The sequence below is a fragment of the Canis lupus genome, chromosome 25 (assembly GCF_011100685.1).
Source record: "Canis lupus familiaris isolate Mischka breed German Shepherd chromosome 25, alternate assembly UU_Cfam_GSD_1.0, whole genome shotgun sequence".
Lineage (NCBI taxonomy): Eukaryota > Metazoa > Chordata > Mammalia > Carnivora > Canidae > Canis > Canis lupus.
Genome location: NC_049246.1, coordinates 27,278,260 through 27,303,313, shown reverse-complemented (window position 1 = coordinate 27,303,313; position 25,054 = coordinate 27,278,260). Strand labels below are relative to the sequence as shown.

The 25,054-nt window shown below is 38.9% G+C and overlaps 1 protein-coding gene across 1 annotated transcript in view; it reads right to left on the bottom strand.

Moving 5' to 3' along the window:
* Positions 1-25,054, bottom strand: part of PINX1 (PIN2 (TERF1) interacting telomerase inhibitor 1) — a 92,383-nt gene that overhangs the window by 36,353 nt on the left and 30,976 nt on the right. The window contains exon 6 of the mRNA XM_038573661.1: positions 24,537-24,613. Coding sequence (XP_038429589.1) covers positions 24,537-24,613 — 77 coding nt within the window. The remainder of the gene's footprint in view (positions 1-24,536; positions 24,614-25,054) is intronic.

Sequence of the window (25,054 nt, the reverse complement as noted above, 5' to 3'; positions counted from 1 at the left end):
TCATCATATCAGCAAGAGAAAAACCAAGAACCATATGATCCTCTCATTAGATGCAGAGGAAGCATTTGACAAAATACAGCATCCATTCCTGATCAAAACTCTTTAGAGCATAGGGATAGAGGAAACATTCTTCGACATCTTAAAAACCATCTACGAAAAGCCCACAGCAAATATCATTCTCAATGGGGAAGCACTGGGAGCCTTTCCCCTAAGATCAGGAACAGGACAGGGATGTCCACTCTCACCACTGCTATTCAACATAGTACTGGAAGTCCTAGCCTCAGCAATCAGACAACAAAAAGACATTAAAGGCATTCAAATTGGCAAAGAAGAAGTCAAACTCTCCCACTTTGCTGATGACAGGATACTCTACATAGAAAACCCAAAAGCCTCCACCCCCATATTGCTAGAACTCATACAGCAATTTGGTAGCGTGGCAGGATACAAAATCAATGCCCAGAAATCAATGGCATTTCTATACACTAACAATGAGGCTGAAGAAAGAGAAATTAAGGAGTCAATCCCATTTACAATTGCACCCAAAAGCATAAGATACCTAGGAATAAACCTAACCAAAGAGGTAAAGGATCGATACCCTAAAAACTACAGAAGACTTCTGAAAGAAATTGAGGAAGACACAAAGATATGGAAAAATATTCCATGCTCATGGGTTGGCAGAATCAATATTGTGAAAATGTCAATGTTACCCAGGGCAATTTACATGTTTAATGCAATCCCTATCAAAATACCATGGACTTTCTTCAGAGAGTTAGAACATATTATTTTAAGATTTGTGTGGAGTCAGAAAAGACCCCGACTAGCCAGGGGAATTTTAAAAAAGAAAACCATATCTGGGGGCATCACAATGCCAGATTTCAGGTTGTACTACAAAGCGGTGGTCATCAAGACAGTGTGGTACTGGCACAAAAACAGACACATAGATCAATGGAACAGAATAGAGAACCCAGAAGTGGATCCTGAACTTTATGGTCAACTAATATTCGATAAAGGAGGAAAGACTATCCATTGGAAGAAAGACAGTCTCTTCAATAAATGGTGCTGGGAAAATTGGACATCCACATGCAGAAGAATGAAACTAGACCACTCTCTTTCACCCACACAAAGATAAACTCAAAATGGATGAAAGATCTAAATGTGAGACAAGATTCCATCAAAATCCTAGAGAAGAACACAGGCAACACCCTTTTTGAACTCGGCCATAGTAACTTCTTGCAAGATACATCCACGAAGGCAAAAGAAACAAAAGCAAAAATGAACTATTGGGACTTCATCAAGATAAGAAGCTTTTGCACAGCAAAGGACACAGTCAACAAAACTAAAAGACAACCTACAGAATGGGAGAAGATATTTGCAAATGACATATCAGATAAAAGGCTAGTTTCCAAGATCTATAAAGAACTTCTTAAACTCAACACCAAAGAAACAAACAATCCAATCATGAAATGGGCAAAAGACATGAAATCTCACAGAGGAAGACATAGACATGGCCAACATGCACATGAGAAAATGCTCTGCATCACTTGCCATCAGGGAAATACAAATCAAAACCACAATGAGATACCACCTCACACCAGTGAGAATGGGGAAAATTAACAAGGCAGGAAACCACAAATGTTGGAGAGGATGCGAAGAAAAGGGAACCCTCTTACACTGTTGGTGGGAATGTGAACTGGTGCAGCCACTCTGGAAAACTGTGTGGAGGTTCCTCAAAGAGTTAAAAATAGACCTGCCCTATGACCCAGCAATTGCACTGTTGGGGATTTACCCCAAAGATACAGATGCAATGCAACGCCGGGACACCTGCACCCCGATGTTTATAGCAGCAATGTCCACAATAGCCAAACTGTGGAAGGAGCCTCAGTGTCCATCGAAAGATGAATGGATAAAGAAGATGTGGTCTATGTATACAATGGAATGTTACTCAGCCATTAGAAACGACAAATACCCACCATTTGCTTCAACGTGGATGGAACTGGAGGGTATTATGCTGAGTGAAGTAAGCCAATCGGAGAAGGACAAACAGTGTATGTTCTCATTCATTTGGGGAATATAAATAATAGTGAAAGGGAATATAAGGGAAGGGAGAAGAAATGTGTGGGAAATATCAGAAAGGGAGACAGAACATAAAGACTCCTAACTCTGGGAAACGAACTAGGGGTGGTGGAAGGTGGGGGAGGGCGGGGGGTGGGGGTGAATGGGTGACGGGCACTGAGGGGGGCACTTGACGGCATGAGCACTGGGTGTTATTCTGTATGTTGGTAAATTGAACACCAATAAAAAATAAATTTATTTAAAAAAAAGAACAAAATTTAACCATACGCATCTAGGGAAAGAGAAACCTGAAATTCACCTTTATTTCTAGTGCTTCATCATCATGACAAAAAATTCCCCAAATCATCTTTTGATATTTTCTAATAATTTGCATTTAAACAAACTAATAACATGCAGAATAGTCACAAAGAAATTCACGGTAATTTCTTTAAAACTTTTGGTCATTAGAAAATAGTAAAACAGCAATTAATATCCTTCCAGTTTCTGATGGAGAGAAGAAATATGCATTAATATATCCATACCAGAAAAATATCAGTCAACTTAATAATGCAATGAAGTATAAAGTTCTAAATGGTGAATTTATTCAAAACAACTGCTATTTTTCTTTAGTAGGAAATAAAAGCAAGTATTTTTAAGGGAGAGAAAAATATATTTACCTTGATTTTTCAGGTATAAAAACTATACTGGAAGTGAAGAATAGATCAGGTGAGACAGAATCCATTCTGGATTTGTCCTATCAATAGATGTGCGTCTAAGATAATTGCAGACACGGGCAGGCTTTCCTTGAATAAACTCAAATAAACTATAATAAAGGAATTTTAAATAAAGTTAAATTTCAGAAAATTTAGTTGAACTTCTCCTAGAGTACATCTGACTTAGGTAACACTTAAGTGTCCACGAAAAGCATGTGTTGTTGAAATAATGAAGAGAAACACAATGCTTAGCCTCAAGGAGTTACCACTTAAAGTTGACTTCTGTGCCCTCTCAAATCCATTTGCTTTAAACATAGCTGGAAACAATTCAGAATGAATTACTGTGGTTACATACTACTTTTACCAGTTTTTAACAGGTGCATGGCTTAAAAGTCAATATAAAGGCATAGTTTCACTTGATGGACATTATTAAAGAGAAAAAAATGTAATTTCTTGTTATCAATCAAGCTTGCAGCTAGGACTCCTGATTAATAAAAGCCAATCAGGGAATTCAAAACCTATATTGGTGGGTATTTAGGAAAAGTCCTTTGGCAGTAAGCTGATTAAAACTAAAATCCTTCCATACCCTCCGCCCCATCAATTGCTTTTGTAACTCTTTCAAAAAGGGAGAGCCACTCTTTCTTAGAAGAAGCAAATTCTTTTGAGTCTAAATGCCTAGTCAGTGTTTTTAAATTGCACATCACAATCACCAGAGGCTTGTTAAAAATGTCTGTATCTAGAGTCCAGGTAAAGCCTATAATATGCATTTTTTGACAAGCTCACCAGGTGATTCTTCTGCCTAATAACTTAAGAACTGGAGGCAGTCAATAAATTACTGCTCAGTAGCTCCTCCTAGTGTCAGCTTTTCAGAAAATACTCGTTTTCCCAAATTGTGCACAAAAAGCGATTACAATAATAGCCCCTCATCTGTAGCTACTTCCAAGACCCCCAGTGGATGCCTGAAACTACAGACAGTACCAAACCCTACAGATATATATGTTTTTCATATACTTATAATGTTCTATTTATGGATTAGGTACAGTAAAAGATTAACACCTATAACTAATAATAAAGTACAACAATTATAACAATATACTGTAATAAAGGTTATGTAAATGTGGTCCCCTTCTCTTTTTCTCTCAAAATATCTTATTGTACTCTATTCACCCTTCTTCTTGTGAGGATGTGAGATGACAAAATGCCTACATGATGAAATGCAGAGAGGTGGATGTGTGACAAAAGCATTGTGACGTAGCCAGTAGGCTACTTGTTGACCTGAAGACACATCAGAAGGCGGATCATCTGCTCTGGAACCACAGTTAACTATGGATAACTGAAACCATGAAAAGCAAAGCCACAGATAAAGGAGGACTGCATTTATTATCAGAACAGCAATCACCATCCAAATCTTCAATTACCAGGGGTCAGAGGAAAGGGTATTTGCTTCCACTAATGGGGAAAATACCTAAATACCTTTCCCTCTTCTTACCTATTTGGTTAGGGATTATTTAGGCTGTTTGAGTTACATATTTGCCTGTACATCATTTTCTGCTTTCTGTGTAAGAAAAACTGTCCCTTCCATCACATGAATTTTAAGAAAGTGAGTTTGTACACACACTTCTATGAAAAAGAAATTAGAGATGAAGACCCTTCCTACCTTCTTAGAAAACAGATACGGGCACAATGATACTGAAATTTTTGTCAATAAAAGACAACCTTTAGAAAAAGGTCTTTTATTTTTGCCTGATTTTAAAAATTTCAATGCATTTGGAACCTATTCTATTCCATTTGGACAGAAGAAAAAAACTATAGAAAATAGTAGGTTAATCAGTTAAATGTATGATAAACCTGCACTTATGTTTTCTACTATTAGCATATCTGAATACTGTATCAATGTAAGATAGTCTTAATAAACTGACTTTAAAAGGTATGTTCATTCCTTGAAGTGTTCTGATGTTACTGCTTTTATTATAAGACAAACAGTCTCCTTCAGGCCCTAGAGGCCTGACAGTTGCCAGGGAGATGATGAACAGACGTGACTGCTCCTGTTTCATTTTTCTCCAGCCTGGCTCTGGCTCATTCACCTTATTCTGCCTTCAATAGCTGCCAAAAAAGATTCTAATTCTTTTCCCAACCAAATCTGCCTGGCTTATGAAAGTCCATCTTTGATAAGGTCTGAAATGCACAGGTGACTGGCCTACCCTGGAGCAAGTACACAGGAGCGGCCCAGCCACTCAGACCAAAGCCAGCTGGGTAGCGACAGCAGAGCTAATACCACTTGCCGCCCCTCTCTCAGTTGGGGTGCAGTAGACAAAAAAACATGATGTCTGCAGGTATCTGAGTGAGGGTGCATGGCATCTGAGCAAGCAGCCATGGGCCATAAGATAAGAGTCAGCTGGCTGGCAGATAAGAGAACAATATTTAAGGACTATGGATTTGAACATGGATCTTAGGAATTTTACTGGGCAAAGTAGGTTTTTTCCAAGTTAGGGTGACTTCTGATGAAGCTGAACAGCGAACCTGTTATGAATTAGGGTCAAGGTTAGTCCTTACTGGGCTATTTGTCTCTAACTGCCTCCTGAGGCTCAGAAAGATTACATTCCTGCCTAACGCTGCATGAGTCCTAAGAGCCTCCTCAAGACTGAGACCCAAGTATGCAAGGAGCCCATACTCTTCCCACTACTTATGCTGTTTTTGCATTTGTTACTTCTGCTCTTTAGGATTTTTTGTCCTTCTTAGTTTTGACTTAAATTACATTTTTCTATCTACATTGTCACTTACACAAAGTTAGACCCTGGATTCAGGAACATTACCTAGTAAGAGCCTGATAGAACCTGGTACGGGTCTGTCTCAGGGGTTAATGAAACATTTAGCACCACATATGTATAAAAGCACTTGCCCAATTTAAGGGTGACCCCGTTGCTCAACTGCACCACTGCAATCAGATGTTACTGCAGGGTTTTACAAAATACCAATGATAATTACTTTGTGATTCTTTTATTGAAAGTGCTGTTCTGAGTAAATTGGATTTCTCTTGATCATGGTTAACTAAAACAATAAAATGGAGTTTATCCGTTTTATTGGTTGAGAATAAAGTACAAATTCCTAGTGTGACACTAGTCTCAAAAGAAAAGGCCACTACTCTTTTCTCTGTACTTTCCCACAGCCCTCGACCAAAGTGCTGACTTAGGAGGTCCCACGTATCTAAGTAAGTGGACAACGAATCTGGCCCAACTCTTCTTTCTGCACAGGCAAACCTTAAGTTTGTATAAGATAGTCACCTCCTTGCTGGATCCTTGGCATAGGTCTCTTCAGCTCTACATTTTATTGTCACAAACTCAGCAAGACACAAATATATGATATGTATGTACAGCTACTAAAAAAGGGAATCCTGGAATATACCACAGAATTCACAGATTAATCATGCCTCATGATTAATCAGAGAGCAAAGGAGGTGGGAGGAAATAAAGGAACGGAATGGGCTCCCATTTGTAGCTCATAGAATTGCCCCTTAAACTCTATTTCTCATGAAGTAGGAGAAAATTAGTATGACTTCAGGTATTTACTTGTACTTATTCCTGCCATTTCAAAGATAATTGGACTATTTACATCCACTTTATAACTTAATGAGTCTCACAGTACTTTCACACAAGTTATTTTATCCACAGTTTCCAGATGATGAAGCAGAAGCCTAGAGCAGGTAAGTGGCCAGATAAGTGGTGCCTTTATTCATTACTTAAGACAGGAATTCTCTCAGCCCAGCCCTTTGGTGGTCAAGCTCCAACCCTATGGATCTCAGTTTCCTTTTCTTAAAGTCAAAGGAAGAACCAGATGGTCTCTTTCAGTTCTATACCTTTCCTACTCGTTCAAAGTCCCACCGAGGGTAAAGTGACAGAACTGGCACTCTCACCTAAATACTGTGGCTTTTAAATCAATCAATACTCACTGAACTATGCTAAAGCACTTCTAGTGAAACAGAACTTCTGTTATCATCGTAACCTCCCCTCCTGGATGTTTTGTGCTTGTAATCAGGATCTCAAGAATCCTAACTGCTAGACCAATAATTTTGCCTAAAAGACTAAACAGAGATATCATCACAGTCTCCCGAGAGACTCTGCTGGTCACAGACTGAAAGTGGTAAAGAAAACATCACATCATGTACAAGTGCCACTGAAATGTGGCCAACTTATAGTACTTTTCCTCCAGTGTGAAAAGTAAAAGACATTCTATATGCCTTACAAGTCACAACCGTGTCCTACAAATAAACTGAGAAATGTACAATGAAGGTAAAGAAAAGGACCCAAAGACTTCCAAGAAATGAACAAACAAAAAGGCAGCTTGGGCAATAGAAAAGGGAAGGAACAAGATTTAGAGTAATCAAGAAACTCCTTGGAATAAGTCATAAATCCTAAAGTGTACATTTCTGAGCATCTTCCTTCTCCAGAACATACAGAATAACTTCAGGTACGCTAAAGACAATTTCCTCAGAACTCCTCATTCCACACATATGCATACATGCACACACACACACAATTCCTCACCCCACATACAAGGTAAACTTTACTCTATGAAAACAACTTTCATCCATGGAAAACCAATTAAATTTGGATACTCCAGATCTGGAAGAGCTTTGCCTTCCACTCCTTCCATCTCATAAAACCACCACTTTTTAAAACCTGATCCTATTCTGGGACTGTTGTCTCTCTGCCAGAATCCAAATGATGACGCAAACCTATTGGTGACCCTATATTCCTAAATCTTCCTCCTGGATCTAGATTTCCCAAGCCCTCATGAGTAGTCAGATGACAGTGGACTAAGGAAGAATCAGCTACTCTATCACCACACCACATTCTCCATTACATGCAATTGGGATGATGAACCATACATAAGTAAGGAATATGGTAGACCCGCAGCTGTGAGAGGATGACGTGCTCAAAGAACAAAGGGATTTATTCTGTAGAAGACTCAAACTAGCCATTACCTTTCATCTCCTTTATTGTGTCTCTCTGTTGGTTCCCATCCCTGATTTCTATTAATATTAGTATAGATGACAAGAAGACTTATTGAAAGGATTTGAGGAAAGAGTAAACTAGGACATATTAGGACAAAAATAAACAGGGCACTAACGACTATGCACTTGAAAGATGACCATGACATTTTGAACCTACCACACAAAATAATCACACCATTCTTTCAGTAGAGCTAAATTAAAGAATATTATAATTAGGAGATTCTTTACCAAGTTTTAGATTATGAAAACTCTCAATTAATACACAGTGAGCCCCCAATATTATTATCAACAATTAACAAGGTTTTGCCACATTATTAAATCATTTCTTTGATCTTCATGTATGTATTTCTAAGCAAATTCCAGATACCAAGTCATTTCACTCCTACTTCCTCCAGTATAGATCTCTTTAAAAAAAAAAAAAAAAAAAAAGACATTTTTTTTTTTATACTATCACATTAGACCATCGTGGGAAACTCTTTCATGAAGATGTTACTCCCTGAGGGCAGCGATTCTTGTCTGTTTTGCTCAACGATGCATCACCAGTGCCTAGAACACCAGTGCCCAGCACAGAGACATTTAATAACAATCTGAATACATGAACGAGCCACGACTTTAAATATCAATGCTTGTTTAATTCAACAACCTTGCATTCCTTGTCTCCCCTCCTCAATGGCCGGAGGCTGGACTTGGGCTGCACTGGACGACTCAGACAGGCAGAGTAGACAAGGCAAGGACAGTTAAAGGCGGAGGCAATGGTGTAGGGAAACAAAAATTTGAGAGGACAAAGGCTGTCTGGAGCTGACTGAAATGGTCCTGGTGATCTGTATTTTGGATCAGCGGGTGTTAGCTCTTAGAACACAGACCAGGTGAGCTGGTAGAGGGCCTAATACACTCAGCTAAGGGACAGTGCATTTGTTAGACACAGGGGACTATTCGAGCAGGACAGTAATGTCATAAAAGAGGGATTTCATGAAAATAAGTAAGAGGATGTCCTGATAATAGAAACTACTGGGGTCAGGCAGACCACTTAAAGAGAGTAATTCAGCGGTAATAACAATTGGTAGTAATAATGGCCATGACTTTGGAAGAAATGGAAAAGCAGAATGAATGTCATAGATATTAAAAATACAAAATCAACAAGAATCGATGATGAACTGACTGGACATGAGAAGGTGTCGAAGGAGAGAAAGAAATCAAAGATCATACTCAAGTTCATTATCTAACTATTCTGGATAAATACAACAAACAATGATGGAAAAGATATTGGAGCTTTTACTTTTTCCCTCTGCAACTCTGGGTACATTTAACATACTCACTGTCATTCTCAAATGAAGTGTTCCCACCAGTGCTTTAATCTAAGACTCAGGACCAGAGAATTTAAGGCTAGGTTCAAAGTCCCAAGGGCAGTTACCAACAGATCTAACACTGAAATGGAGATCTTCTCCTGTCCCTCAGTTCATTACTCTTTCCACTTTGACATCATACCTAGTTTCCATTAATCCTCCTCAATAGTGCAATTGTAACTTCTAAGGCCAACCTGTCAGGACGTGAGGTCTGTCTCTCCTGGCAGAACACCTTGTATTCCTTCGGTGGGAGAGGAAAATGGGAACCAGGGACAGGATGTCTGAGCTTTGGCTTCCTGTAATGTGTGTCTGGAGAAAACATACAATGGATGCAGCTTGCTGGCTATAGGAATCACACCCAAAAGGCTTCCATGTTAGGGTGTTCACCATGTGTATTTCTGGAGGTTTCGGATACTTTCTGCCAACCACTCACACATTTCTATACAAGAAATTAGGAATTATATATTTCCATGATATACTAAGCAAATTACTTGTGCTTAACCCACAGGAGGAACCAATACTAGAGCTGAGGGAAAGAAAGAGTAGTGAGGAAAGTCACTTCCTTCACTTCACAGGAGGGAGGGCTTCTTCAGTCTTCCTCAGCCATATATTCCAAAGGTGGGAGTAGGAGATAGCCATGAGAGGAAGGAGCAAGAGGCAAGTGGAAGAGAAAGTCCACATGAAAGACTAGGGATGATGTAAAATTTAGTTTATATCTAGGCCAGTCCTGTTTGAAAGCACCTTATAAGGAAATAAATCTGAGTAGCAAATAAGTGTTTGTTTGTTGTTTTGAAACAGGAATAATGCCAGGGCCAGGACTTGAAATCAACCCCAACCCCCCAGCCCAAGTCTTTTGAGATAAAATAGTTTACATTTGGAACTAATGGATAGGAAAAGGGGTTGGTAAATTTCCAAACAAATTTTTCTTTTGATGTGGAAGGGTTTCATATTAATGTTTCTGATCTTCCTTCCTTTAGTAATGATTTGCTGAATATCCCTGTGCATTAGGCCCTTGATGCACTTCCAGAATGGCGAACAAGAACCATTTTTTTCTCTAAAATAAAAATGTGTAAGGAATACAAAGCGTTTAATCTCTGGGTAGACTGACCTTGAGTTCCACCAGGCAGGACTAAGCTGCAGCTGGAGGGCAGGATGAGATGTTCAGCTGGCAAGAAGGAGGCCAGACTCTGATGCAATGGCCTCCCCACCCCATCCCTCACCAGAACCCAGGCCATGGTCCCCAAGTAAGAACGCCTTTCTAGACAAACTGAACCTCACCAAAGGAAAGTCCTGGTGCCTGTGCAGAGCTTCCCATTGGCTGTTTGATGACGGACTCAAGTAAAAGCCAGAGAGCAAAGGGACATCAGATTACAGGGAAATTCTCCAACATGCAAAAAGCCAAAACCAAAAGGAAAAAGGAGCTCAGAGGAAAAAGAGAAAAAACAACCTGGAGCTCTAATAAAACACTGTGCTCAGAGATAAGGGAGCACTCTGTATCTATGAAACAAGAACAGGATGCTATTTAAAAATAAACGAGGGCAGCCCCAGTGGCGCAGTGGTTTAGCGCCGCCTGCAGCCTGGGGTGTGATCCTAGGGACCTGGGATGGAGTCCCATATCGGGCTCCCTGCATGAAGCCTGCTTCTCCCTCTGCCTGTGTCTCTGTCTCTGTCTCTCTCTCTCTCTCTGGGTCTCTATGAATAAATAAGTAAAATCTTTAAAAAAAATAAAATAAAAAATAAAAAAATAAAAATAAATGAATACAAAGGAACAATTGGATGATGAGAAATAGATCTTGGAAATTAAAAATAGGGAGAAAAAACTTAAAATTTTAATAGAAAGATTGCAAGAAAAAGTATCAAGAGGATCCTTACAAAAGTAGAAGATACAGAAAAATAGGAGACATAGATGAAAAAAATCTGAAGAATAATCCAAGATGCCCACTGTGTCATTAGTGACTTCCAAAGAAAATAGGAAAAAATTATCAAAGAATGAATAAAAGGTTAATTCTCCAGAACTGGTAAAAGAACATGGATCTTCACACTGGAAGATTTATCAAGTATCTAGTGAATAAAAATACCCAACTAACTCACACTTCCATGAGAATTTAGAAATCCAAGGATATCCAAGGATAAAAAGATTCTAAAAACTCCTAGCAGAGGTGAGACAAAACAGATATACGTAAAGCACTAAAATAGAAACAGCAGCAAAGGAAATCAGAACGAACTAGAGTAATACTTTAAAATCCTGCAAAGAAATGCTTTTCAGTCCAGAATGCTATAATCCACCCAATCTGCCCTGGTATTAGGATAGAGGTTTTCAGAACTGTAGCCCTTCTCAGAAAGCTGGAAGAAGATGAGTGAGGAGACACAGGACAGAAGAGGTAGTGGGAGCAGAATGAATGGAAAAGTCTGAGATGATAGTAGTGAAGCAAACAAACAGCCAGTCAGAGTAAGCAGGAAGTAGGGGGTCCTAAGAGGGAGATCCCTTGGGAAAAGACTGCACTGATTAGCTGGTGTACTTTACATGGCAGAAAGTTTTATATTATAAGGTTATTAGAGGGTATAAAAAAAAATACATGGACATACCCTTTGTTCCCTGCCAGAAAACAACACAAAATTATAAAAGGCAATGTACACTTATAAAAGAAATTATAGTACACTATTTGGCTTAACCAAGAATAGTACCTATATAGTCATAAAAATACAGATACCAAATACCAAATTAACTAATACTTATGTCAGTACTTTGAGTGGTAAAAAGGCATAACCTACCAAAACGGAAGTCCAGAAGATGTCAAAAAAATTAAGGCATCAAGAATATCCATGTAAGATATTTTACAATATGAAAATAAATACCATATAATTTTAAAAGAACTGGAAATTCTATAGGGAACACTTGGGAGGTGAAGTAGTGCGGGATGTGATGGAAGAATGCTGCTTTTCATTAGAAGCTGATGAGTGCAGCTCAATTTTTAAAATCAATACGTATCTATCACTTTGATTAAAAAAATAATAACAAACATTCAGTGAGTACTCCCTATCACTCTGTGCCAGGGACTACTTCAAATGCTTTATGGATGACCTTACTTAATCTCCAATCTAACAATCCTTTTAGGTAATACTATTATTAACCCATTTTAAGGATGAGGAAATTAAAGCAGAGAGATGTTGGGTAACTGCCCCAGGAGCTCCCTGCTAGCAACTGATGGAGCCAGGATTCAAAATCAGGCTGTGTGGACCAGAACCTGGAGATCTTAACTCTGAAGAAGACAAGAAAATATAATTTCACAAATTTTGGAAAAAGTGGATTTCCACCTATTGATAAACGTAGTCACAACCCATCAGACTAACAGACATGAGTAAGTGGAAAGCATTTATTTTCTCATATCTAAAATCCTATATTTTTCTATCAACAATAAAAAACGCAGCCCAAACAGCAAGAGCAGCAGAAAAGAAAAAGTTGGAAAAAATTGCAGTCACACAAAGTATAGTTAAAAAATGACTAAGTTTCCTTGATATATGAATTTGTTGGAAAACCATTTATCAACAGCCTGTTTCTCTCTAGCAGAGTCCCTCAAGCCGAGAGCCATGTCATTCCCCTTTGACTGATTAATTAGCCAATCAGGGGACATTTTTCATTGTGAGGCATGATGGTTTATTCCAGCTAATGTTTGGTCTCTAATGGCGACATATTAAAGCCAACTCGGCTATTTTAGCCCTGTGGAGTGACCAAAAGGAAAGGATAGAAGATAAATCAAAAGAGCTCCCTTCAGTTTCCCTTCAGTCCTTAACAAAACCCCCAAGGAGCAAATGGCGGGAGGAAAGATCCTCTACCAATAAAGAGAAAAAAAAACAAAGAAAAGAGAGGTGGAAATGCCTTCAAATCAAGGGGATCCTCTCCTGTGTCTGAGGAGCAATAATTTATCCTCTGTTGATTAACAGACCACTGATAGAACAGGCACCAAAAAGTCAATATCTAGCTCTTCTTCCTTTTATCAAAAGCTGTGCTCAATAGAAAATCTAGCTCTGCAATGCTTCTTACTCACTTGGAATGATTTCACTGGCACACTGAATGAGAAGAGGCCGCGAACAGCCTGATTTCAGGCACTTTTCACACTAGGATCTCACTTCAGTCAAGCAGTTGCCCACTGCGCTGCAAATCCTCCAAGCTTCTCATCAGCCCTATGTCTGTGACAGGCACCAAAGCATAAAGAAGAGATGGTCATGTATCAGAGGAATACAAGTTCCTACAGAAGAGAGATGTGAATATTCACATATCCAGGAGACAGGAAGCACCTCTCAGATACATATATAGTATACTGCCGAGCCCAGTCAGCAAAGTGGTTCTAAGCAGCTACTCTTTGCTGCGCAATTCCACTTACATACATAAAACTACCTGGCTTTCTCACCTTCAACTATGCCAAATATTACAATTAACAGTTTGTGTCAAATGAGATCACAAACATGTTCCAGTTGCCTGGAACAAGATCTACCACCACCACCATCTTTAACATCATCCTCATTATTTTATGAATCTCAGAATCTTTCAGACAGGATATCGATTCTCCTGATTCCTTGTAATCTTAAAGTCAGACTACTTATACACTTACAGTCAGATGCCTGGACCCCCTTGACATTTCAGTTTGAGACCCAGGATACGTTGCTCATGTTACATCTTCTTTTCTATGCCTTGTCCATTCAGAGACTCCTGCCCTTTGCACGAGGATCAACCATCAGTTCTCTGTAGATTTTTCTGGCATCATGGTAAAAATTAATGGTTCTCTGGTCTGTGTTTCCCTAATGTCTAAAATATAATTCAACAACGGAGTTCAATTCAACAAAAACTTCACTGAGAACCTACTCCATACCAGGCATGGTTCTAGATGCTAGAGAGTACAAAAATTCCTGCCTTCACTGGGGCTTCCAATCCATCGAGGAAAAACAGTAAACAATTTAGTGTATCAGTCGGCAGTAACTGCTATGGACAATAAAACAAAGGAGAGGGTATAAGAGTGTCAAGGTTTTTTGTTGTTACTGTTTGTGTTTTCAATTATAAATAAGGTGACATTTGGATAAAAATGTGAAAGAGGCAGGTGTGAGCCATTCCACATAAAGGAGCCACCAAGTACTTAAACTTGGGGTGGGAGCATTCCTGAAATACTAGAGGAATAGCAAGGAAGCCAGTGTGATGAGGGCAGAGCGGATACAAAAAAAAACAGAAGATGAGGTAAGGCAGTAGTATGTGTCTATGTGTATATGAGGGAGAGAAGACAGAGACTGGGTGGCAGGGCAGGGGGCATAACAAACAGAACTCCAGGCCATTGTAAAGATTTGCCTTTCATACTTGGGAGAGTTTTGAACATAGTGATATGATCTCAATTACACTTATTAAAACACTCAAGCTGCTATAGGAAAAATACTGTAGAAAAGACTCTCACACTCTTCTAGAGAATTTGTTACATTATATTCAATATATTTCTACATCTATCCCCTCTCACAGAAGACCATGAATTCCAAGAAGGAGGCCAAGTCCTACTGTCTTTGCAGCTTTAGCAATTAGAGTAATCATCAGGATATACTAGGTAAATTTTTATAACCACTGACGTTTCTCCAGCTTTTCCATTATTAAATAAGTGCCAACAAACTATGTTTACTGTAGAAAAGAAGAAATCAGAACTGTACATAACCTATAACAGGGTATCTTTTGTGTCTGGCTTCAAAAGCATTAATAGAAGTAAAGATTGTACTAGGTACAAAGAATCATCTTGGTTCAGATTTAATATCCTTGGTAAACTATTTACTATTTTGTCCTTTCATATCTCCAAGGATGTTATATTGTTCAGATGGACTTCACTGAAAGAAAAGGGCAGGGTAATGGTCTCCTGTCTCTTCTCTTAGATGGCATTTAATTCCACTTGTAAATATCTCCAAATGTTAAATTTTCTATGATGTCTCTAAGTAATTCAAACTGTCCACTCCTCCTTTGAGGAACATTCTTTATATCTAACTTAATCTCTAAAACTCACATTATAAACCTGTTTTCCCTTTCTACTGTTAATAGAATCAGACTCATTTCCACTGTAATGACAGAAATTGTCCTGCTTGATACAGGGGCATAAACTAGATGATCCTAAGTGTCTATCTGTCCTTGAGATCCTATCATCTTTTCATAATCAGACTCCAACAGTACTAAAACACTGTAAATCTTTGGGGAATAAGGATAGCATCAAATACATTTTGAAGCTTTTGAAACTTGTTAAATTCAGTATCATCATCTCCATGAATACTCACTAAGTGTTGATGGTAATGAAGAGCTTTTACCTTAGTTTATTTATTTTAAAGCAATAAATTCTTTGCACATTACATCTACCCCAAACTATACAGGACATCCCATTAGAAGGAAGATTACTGCTTTAATTATTACTTATATTAAGTATTAATTTTAAAATTGATATGCTAAGAAATCCTCTATAATTGCTATGATGGCAAAATGGTAACAAAAAACCTCTTTGCTGGAGGACTTTAAAAGGGAAGATTTAATGCACCTGGGTGTTTCAGTCAGTTAAGCGTTAACTCTTGATTTCAGCTCAAGTCATGATATCAGGGTCATGAAACTATCCCTCACATTCAGCTCCGCGCTTTGAAGCCTGCTTAGGAGTCCCTGCTACAACCCCACCCCACACACATTCGGAAAGGAAAAAGGAAAGGAAAAGGAAAAGGAAAAGGAAAAGGAAAAGGAAAAGGAAAAGGAAAAGGAAAAGGAAAAGGAAAGGAAAGGAAAAGAAAAAAAAGAAAAGAAAAGAAGGAGAAGGACTTGTTGGCAATGAGTGAGTTTAGTCAGTACATATATTAATAAATACTGCTCAACATATGACTATGTGCACATGGATTAAAATTTTCTCATTTCTATATTAGGTTTATTACTCACCACCTTAAATCTGTGTTAACAATTACAATGATGACAGTGATCTTGGCAGCCACAGCTAAGGTACGCTGGGCATTTACTGCATGCTAGCGACTTGCTAAGAACTTTACATGGCTTTATTTAATTTTTGCTAGATAATTTATTATTATCCTCATTTTATGAATGAAGAAACTAAGGCTCAGAGAGGTTAAATAACTTGCCTCAAATCAGTCTTCACACTACTCATGGGCTCAAAAGCAGGCTTATCAAACTCTAAAGTTAAAGAGCCTATTCTCAATGCCATACTCCATTGAATGAGCCTCCCTTTAGAAGAAGCCCGAGAAAAAATAATTCATTAGATGACATCATTTCCTCATTCCACTGGTTAAGACAGATCTACCAGGTTCACCATCAATACACAATCACAGAACCACAGAATGACAGCTCCTTAGAGAGCCATTTCAGTTTTCTAGGCAACAAACCACCGCAAAACTCAGCAGCTTAAAACAACAATCCTTTCCTTATCACACACTATTTCTGTGGGTCAGTAATTCAAGGAAGAGCTTGGCTGGGTGGCTCTGGCCCCAGGTCTCTCTAATGTGGTATTGACCAAAAAGTGATTAGAGCCAGCACAGCAGCGGGTGGCCAGGACCTTTCTCTTCACATAGTCTTGGGCACCTGCAAAATTCTCTGTGCCATACTCTCTTAGTGGGCTAGTTTGGGCTTTGAGCTTTCTAACAGCTGAAAGGCAACTGGACCGCTTAAATAAAGGCTGGAGCCTTGGAGAGCAACAAGTATTTTAGCCAGTAAGGCCTTGTAAGTCACACAGCATCCCCTCCTGTGACATTCTATCACTATAAGCAAGTCACAAGCCTTCCCAGATGGAAGGGGAAGGGACTGAGCTCCACCTCCTGATGAGAAAGCTGCAAGGATCGATCTAGAAGAGTATGTGGAATGGGAAATATCACTGAGGAAAGTCTATGGAAAACAGAATCTAGTAAAGGACATATAATTCAACACTCTCACTTTATAGATAAGAAAACAGAGTTAACAGGCTGAAAAAGGGCCATCGAAGACAGCTAACTTCACCTTGACACTCAACATTTCTAGTAACTCTTTTAAGTCTTGGATTGCTAAAACAACTTACTATTTTACCTCAATATTATTCAATTTCCTGCTTTAAGACACCAAAGATTTTTCACATTCATCTCCTGGATAAGGAACCTAAGTAGATAAAGCCAAAATTGTCCAAGTACAGGAGAATCAAGAAAAGGAATCCAAGAACGTTCCTTCCTTTTGTAGTCTATGAAAACGTAAAACTTCAAGTACCATTTCAAATATGAGTATTTCGTGTCTTCTCTTTACTTTAGAATCAGGAGACCTTAGCCTTGGAAGTACTCATGTGCAGTTAGTTCAGACTCTTATCAAGTACAAGAATTCCTCACAGAAACAAACTGTGAGGCACATCCTACAGCTGACCAGCCCATGCTGCATCCTTTCTCTGAGGAGAAATCTTCCTGTATATTCCATCCATCAGTACTAGTTCTTCCTTATGAAGCATAACAAAACAATCTGTTCCTTTTCTAGAAGACCAGTAAAACCATTTGGACATTCAAAGTCAGGATTTCTCTGTAGGCAAGGCAGAGTTTCTGCACTGCTCATTTGCTAGCTGCTGTCCTGCTTTCCAGATGCTTTGGTCCCTAATGCCAGTCTCTGACCACATTCTTAAAATATGGCACGCAGGCTTCAAAGAACAGGCTTCAGCCTTTATTTCTGTCACGAGGGCAGAAAATAAGCAAAAAGGATGTTGCTTTCAGCATGATACAGCCCAAGCCCATGTGCAGGATGGCTGCCACACTACATACTTAGGCTTATGTGATACTGTAGTCAGGTTACAAGTCCTAGCCTCCAAGTTAATGCTCATTTAACTTCTACCAAATGAGATCTTTCTGGGATTAAATGAGACTTTGCTTATCTTCATAAAAGTTTATCTATTTCGTTTTGGTTAAAGTGTTTTCCAGCTTAGATTATTTTGGATCTTGATTTTGTTATAAGTGGTCAAAATGATGACGAGAATTACTGAAGTCACGAATGCTGGTAAAAAAAAAAAACAAACTTTAGACTGTAAATGTACTATTTGGCCTGTTTGTGGTATTAAATTTCAATTTATCTCTAACTAAAAGGTTCTTCATTAGAAGACTGCTTTAGCAAATACTAGGCTGGGAAAGCTGTCCAGCTTTTGAATCCTGATGCCCAGACCTGGGGTGAAGATTGGGGAAGGCAGAGTGATAGAGGTTGCAGGGAAGGGGATAGATTCAAATTTAAGAGTTCACATCCTGTAAACCGTTTACAAAACTCCACCTAATTCATGAAAATAGGTTATTAAAACGAACATCTCGACCTAAGGAGGAATGACTTTTGATTCAAGGACGTTCCAAGAAAAAATGTTTAAAAAGGCCTTTTCCAATCATCTTCCCTTATGAGGAATTGAAGTTTATAGAATTAAAACAATATCCCATGAAATCAGCAAGAAAAAGAGAAAGGTCTGCTTGGAATTGACTTTTCAGATTTGACAATCAGTCAGAAATGGGAAAGAAAGGGGATTCATGATAACTGACAAGGAAGGGACATAAGTCATGCTTTGGTTCAAAAAGCAAAAGCCGTCAGATTATTCAAGCAAAGAGATCATTACCTGGGGTATCCGGGGAGCATGCAAGAAATCCAAGGTTTCTAATTCAATCAGGTTACAGAGGGGGAAGAAAGTGACAATGATTTTGCCAAGAGCTTATGCCAGAAACATGCTGTTTAGAGAAACAAAGTAGGAATGCTGGTAACACATTCTCGATGCTTGATATGGTTTAGGAGTATTTTTGCTAGTGATAAGGCTGAATCAGGAAACAAGCTGGATAGAGGAAGGAAACTGGGAAGGTGGGGGAGGGAAAAAGTGAGAAGCAAAGAAAAAAAAAGGAGTATCAGGAAGTTCAACAAGATAGGAACTAGTGGAATTTGTTTTTCAGTGTCTCCAACTCCCACACCAAGTGAGAGAAGACACACACACACACACACACACACACACACATTCTCTCTCTCTCTCTCTCTCTCTCTCTCTCTCTCTCCCCCCCCTACAACTCCTGGCAGGCAATGGCCAGCACAAGTACCTGCTGCAGGTCTCAGGGGGCTCCCTAGTAATTTCAGTTCAATATATTCGATCATTTCTTTGTCTCCATATAAAAAGCGCATACATCTCCAATTTAGGTGCACTCCAAACCAGAGTTATTGTCTTCCTAATACAAAGATGATGGGGAAAGGAAAGGAAGGGACTTGGAAATTAAAAATATACAACCAACCATTCCCAGACAGAGCAGTTTATTAAAAGTTTTCTGAGTAACTGGTAGCTTGTGATGATCTCTCATTATTTAAGCAAGTAGTTCTGAACAGCAAGATTCAAACAGGGCAACAGTGCCTCTAGATAGGCTCTGTGGCTGGAGGAAATACTGAGCACCAAGAAAAAGTAAGGTTCCTGGAGACAGGAAGGCTCTGTTCCTCTACATGACATAAGGCTCCCTCCTACGACACAAAGAAAATTTCATTGTGATTTTTTTTTTAAACTAGGAAGAGATTTTTTTAATGCAAAGTACTGGATTTTAATGATTCTTTTCGGATCAAGGACTCCCTGGAAAATCTGATGAAAGTGTTGGACTTTATATATCCATACCTACATGTACATGTGCCCAAGAATTCTGCATGCAAATTAGAGGAGTTCACCAATCCACTATAAGAAGTGTACCCCAGGGAGCTCTGCCGTACTGACATGCCACAAACCTGTCAGGTAATAATGGTATCACTTTATAGATACACATCACTTTACAGTTTCATAGACTTCTGAAATTATACAAGTAAACAACTTAATTGATACATTTTGACTTTTTTTTTCTTAAAAAAAGATTTTATTTATTTATTCATGAGAGACACAGAGACAGAGAGGCAGAGACATAGGCAGAGGAAGACATAGGCAGAGGGAGGTTCCTGCCAGAAGCCTGATGCAGGACTCGATCCCAGGATCCCAGGATCACACTGAGCCGAAGGCAGATGCTCAACCACTTGAGCCACTCAGGCTTCCAATACATTTTGGACTTTAAAGACATCAAACAATCTGATTTCTACAAGGCATTTTCTAAAGATATGTAAGATAGAAGACATAAAATCCAGCAGAAGACATAAAATCTAACCGGCCTAAGTGCCCAAGGTAGATCACAGAAACTATGCTCAGCCCTTAAAACCTGGGTATTGATCATTACTGATGTGAGAAGACTCATCATATAATTGTGAGAGATTATGTGGTTCATACATACAATATTCAATTTTGAATTAGATAATTTTGTTGACAGTAGTGGCTGCAGAGGTTAAGGTGGTGCAGGGGAGGGGGTAACTGGGAGTAGTCTGAGGAAGATCTTTGCAGTGAGGGAATAGTTCTGTAATTAACTGAGACCGTGGTTACAGGATCTATTTATGTGATAAAGTGACAGAACTACACACACCAATTTCAATTTCCTGGTTTTTACTTTGTGCTATAGTTATGTAAGACGTAACCCCTGCGATACCTGGATGAAGGGTACAAGAAACCCCTCTGAACTTTCTTCAACTTCCTGTCCATCTGTAATTACTCCAAAATTAAAAGTTTTAAAGCAAAAACACAGGAGAAAAAAAATCAAGGGCTGCAGCTGTTTCTCGGATATAAACGTATTCAGATCCTTCAAATCATGAGACCAGAAAATGCACAAGTAACATAACATCTATGCTCTAGAAACTCAAGCTAGCTCTCTTAATTCAGTTCCAACAGCAAAGTATAATGGTTTCCAAAGCTGGACCAGGCATTTGTAATATGCTTCTGAACCCATCAGAAAGGTAGTGATGTTTTGAAAGCTGAACCACTATTTTCAGCAATATGAGAGTAACAGCCAACCAGTTTCCCACAAAATGATGATAAAGTATTAATGACTTATGCCTTTGACAAAAATCTCAAAGAAAACTTCTAAGGCATAACTAAAATCATTTAAACATAGATTTTTTTTTGGGGGGGGGGGGACAGGAAAGTTAACTAACTTTGAGGTAGAGGAGAAAGGACAATGACTCTAGAGTCAGAGGCACCTGTTTGTGCCACCTTGGACCTTCATAACAAGTCCTGCTGAGCATTGGTTTCCTCATTGCTAAAAAGGTGACAATAATGCCTATTTCATAGGACTGTTCTGGGGATAAATGAAACACTATCATAAGTGGATAGCAAGTGATTGGCACACAGATGCTTCATAAGGTTGTAGTTTCTTTTCTATCATTACAACTATCAGGAATTATAGATATCAGTAAGTTTGGTTTAACGTGAGAGATAGGATGTTGCCCAAGCCAGGTGTGGTCAATGCCCAAGGTTCTTTAAATCTAGATGCAAAGACAAGATCAGTATCAGCTCCTTATCCAGAGCACCCACAAAGGATTATTGTGTTAAAAATCAATACTGCCACAGTGTCTAGGATTCTTTAGGTATTTGACCTCCAGCAGCACCTTTACCTTGGCAATGCCAAATATAAATTCTAGGCCAATGTTGCTATGGGGGTCAAGGGAGTAAACACAAAGTGATACTCCTTCCAACTACAAACAGGAGCCAAAAGAGGTGGTTTTTTCAAACAAATCTGATCAAAGGCCTCCTGCCCTTGGCTGTAAGAACTGTTGTAACTAATATGGTAAGGTTTCATAGCAACAGTTTATTCAAGGAAGGTATGGGTGTGCCTCAAGAGAGCCAACTCCATATGAAAATCCAAACGTATCTAAAACTTAAACTACACAGAGAGGTAAACCAAGAAACTGACTCTCAACTATACAGAACAAACTGATGGTCACCAGAGAGGAGGTGGGTGGAGGGATGGATAAAATAGGGCTAGGGAGAGCCCTTGTGATGAGCACTGGGTGTTGTATGGAAGTGCCAAATCACTATATTGTATACTTGAAACTAATGTTACACGTGTGCTAACTAGAATTAAATAAAAACTAAAAAAAAGTTAATCTGCTTTACAGAAATACTTTTTAGTTGGCATCTTAAAATGTGATTAAAGACATTCCATCTTACATATGCCTATAGATATGTGCTAAATGTAAAACATCACAGAGGCTTTGTCTATTCATGTGGTACATTCAACAGTGTGACCAGTAGCATCAGCATCACCTGGGAGCTTCTCAGAAATGCAGACCTTTGGGCCCCAACCCACCCTCAAGAACTGGAATCTGCAGTTTAATACAATTCCCAGATGGTCTGTGTACATATTAAGATTCCAGAAACCCTGTCCTAGGCAATATTCATAACATGAAAGCCAGGAGCTCTCCCAAGTGTTACATACCAATCCTTACTCGATAGTATCACTCGAGTTGTCTGGGTAGGTTTTATTTTAAATTAAAACTGTTTTTTTCTTCTGATACTTATTCCTGGGCCCTAACCCCAAATTTGGATTTAACTGGTCTGGGGTGAAACCCTGGCATTAGCATTTTTTTAAAGTTCCTCAGGGAACTGAGTGTAAGTCCTGTTACACTCTACTGGCAGACCAAGCACTGCACCTTGATATAAAACTGCCTCACCAAACAATCAGGATTTTCAATGCAACAAGAGGAAAGTCTTAAGCTGAAATGAGAGATTAAGAAGTACCTGGATATAAATGCTACACAAAACACAGTATTATATCAAGGCTGGTCTCTTCCACATCAATTGCCCGTAATAGATTTTTCCCTAGGCTAGTACCAGGGAATTGTTTCCGAAGCTCCTCAAATACAGGCTCACATCAACAAGGTCATGAATGACTACACCACAAAAAAGCCAAGAAATGCTCGATAGTACTGAAAAACCTCACGGCACCTAACATCAGGACTTACTGACAGACATCTGTCAGAGGATTAGAAACCTCTAATCTCCTATAAGAAAAAGCTTTTCTGTGCTTACCCACATAAGTTCTTTTATTTATTTTTTATTTTTTTTCACATAAGTTCTTTTAAAGTTCTACTTAAAGTCCATCTATAATACCCTTCCCTGATCTGTTCAACTGTAAAATTTCAAAGAGAGTGCTAAAAAAGACCAGGGTTGCAGGCAGAGGGGCTGACAGCAGGGAGGAAAAAGAAGGTCAAATAATCCAAGAATGCAAGGATTTGGAAATGCCAGCATAGTGGGAATCCAAGACTGAGAGACCTGGAACAGAAAGGTTATCATCAGAGATCCAGGGTGGGCCATGGGCTGATGCAAAGGTATAAGGTGTAGGGACCACGGGAGGGGATCGTTAGGGCAGGGCAAAGCTGTTAGAACACCCTTGAGGATACTGAAATTACTGAGGAAGACCAAAGTAGAATGATTCAAGAGGAAGACTCATACAAGACTGACACAAAGTCTTGAGTGAACAAGGCAAAGGGCCCTATCCAATCCAGGTCACACAGTAACCACTGAAGGGCAGAGGTGTGACCAGAAGCAGAACTGTCTGATGATCCTCAGTTCTTTCCATCAGCTTCTCAGTGAATGAAGCATCCAGTGTGGCCTGATGTCAGAACACCTCCTCCCTAATGACCCACCTGCCTTTGACATGACTCAACAGAGACTTACAGACACCGCCCCTGAGCGAGCCAATGGGGCCCAGGCCTGCCTCCTCAGTCCTCAACCGCTAAAGGTGTAGAGGCAGAAAAAGTGCTGAAAGATGGAATTTAGTCCCAACCCACAGAGGAAATCACCGAGCACGATTTCTAATAACTAGACTCTTTGAAAATAATATTAAGTAACAAATAGCTACTGTCCTGAAAAATTCCTGTCGGTCTAGAAAAAATCAGAAATAAATGACACAAGTCTTTTTTTTTTTTGTTCTACAGTCACCAAGGGCCTTGGCTAGGAGCCAATAAAGAAACTGTAAGTAGGACATATCAGATTAGTTGAGTAATAGCTATAGCAACCATAATGGCAGATTTTTGGAGACAACATCAATTTTAAAGTTTTATCCCTTTATCTCCAGAAACCCAAAACTTCTATTTTGATATCCAAACGACCTAACACTTTCAAATTGCTTTTAAAAGAGAATAGACCAGAACAGGAGTACATACATGATACTGTTCCTCCCCAAGCCATATCCCAAATAGTTATACAGTCCAAGCAGAGCAAACAAAACCACTACATGCAACCACCCCTCTCTCCTGGAATAGGAGAGACATTTTCCCCTTTGAATAAACCAGCAAAGACATTCCTCCCCAAGTTTATTCTAGTCCTCACACAAGGGAAAAAGCAGGTAACCATATCCTTTCTCAGAATTCTTGTAAAATATATTAACTTCCAACTATTATTATTGAGAGGATCACATTTAGCTTCTATATGAAGCCTCTCAACAAGTGTTTTTTGGTAAGTTTATCTAAAAAGTACTACCGGTAACATATAAATAGTTCTATGCACAGAAAGTCAAGCAGTGTTGAAACAGAACATATATCAAATGTATGTGGCTTAATACCTCAGGAGTCTTCTTACTCTGTCTTTTTCCAAAAATGCAGTCAAGATCTGTTTTGCTCCGACATGAGAGATCCTTCCCTAGAAAAACAACATGGTGCCTTTCAGTAATGCCATTCTTCCTAAAATAAGGAGCATAAATATAAACTAGGACAATCCTGAAAGCAAAATGGGTTTTGGAAAAGAAACAATTTTGTAAACTACTGATATTCTGCCTCCCCTTTGCAGACTACAACACCTTAATTAACAAATAAAATTAAATTTAAAACTCAGGTAAGTATTTTAGAACCGGAACCCCTGACATTCTCCTAATCACAGAAACAATCAAGAGTACGTAGCATGAGAAGAAAACTGGATTTTAAAGGTAACTCTACTACTGGTATGCCTTTAAGGTATGACTTCTGGGTCTCCAGATTCCCCATTTATAAAAAGATACTATTTATAAAGAGACATGAGTTACTTAAGATTATGAAATGCAGAATAAAAACACTGCTAGCTACATAGCTTTTAAACACACAGGAA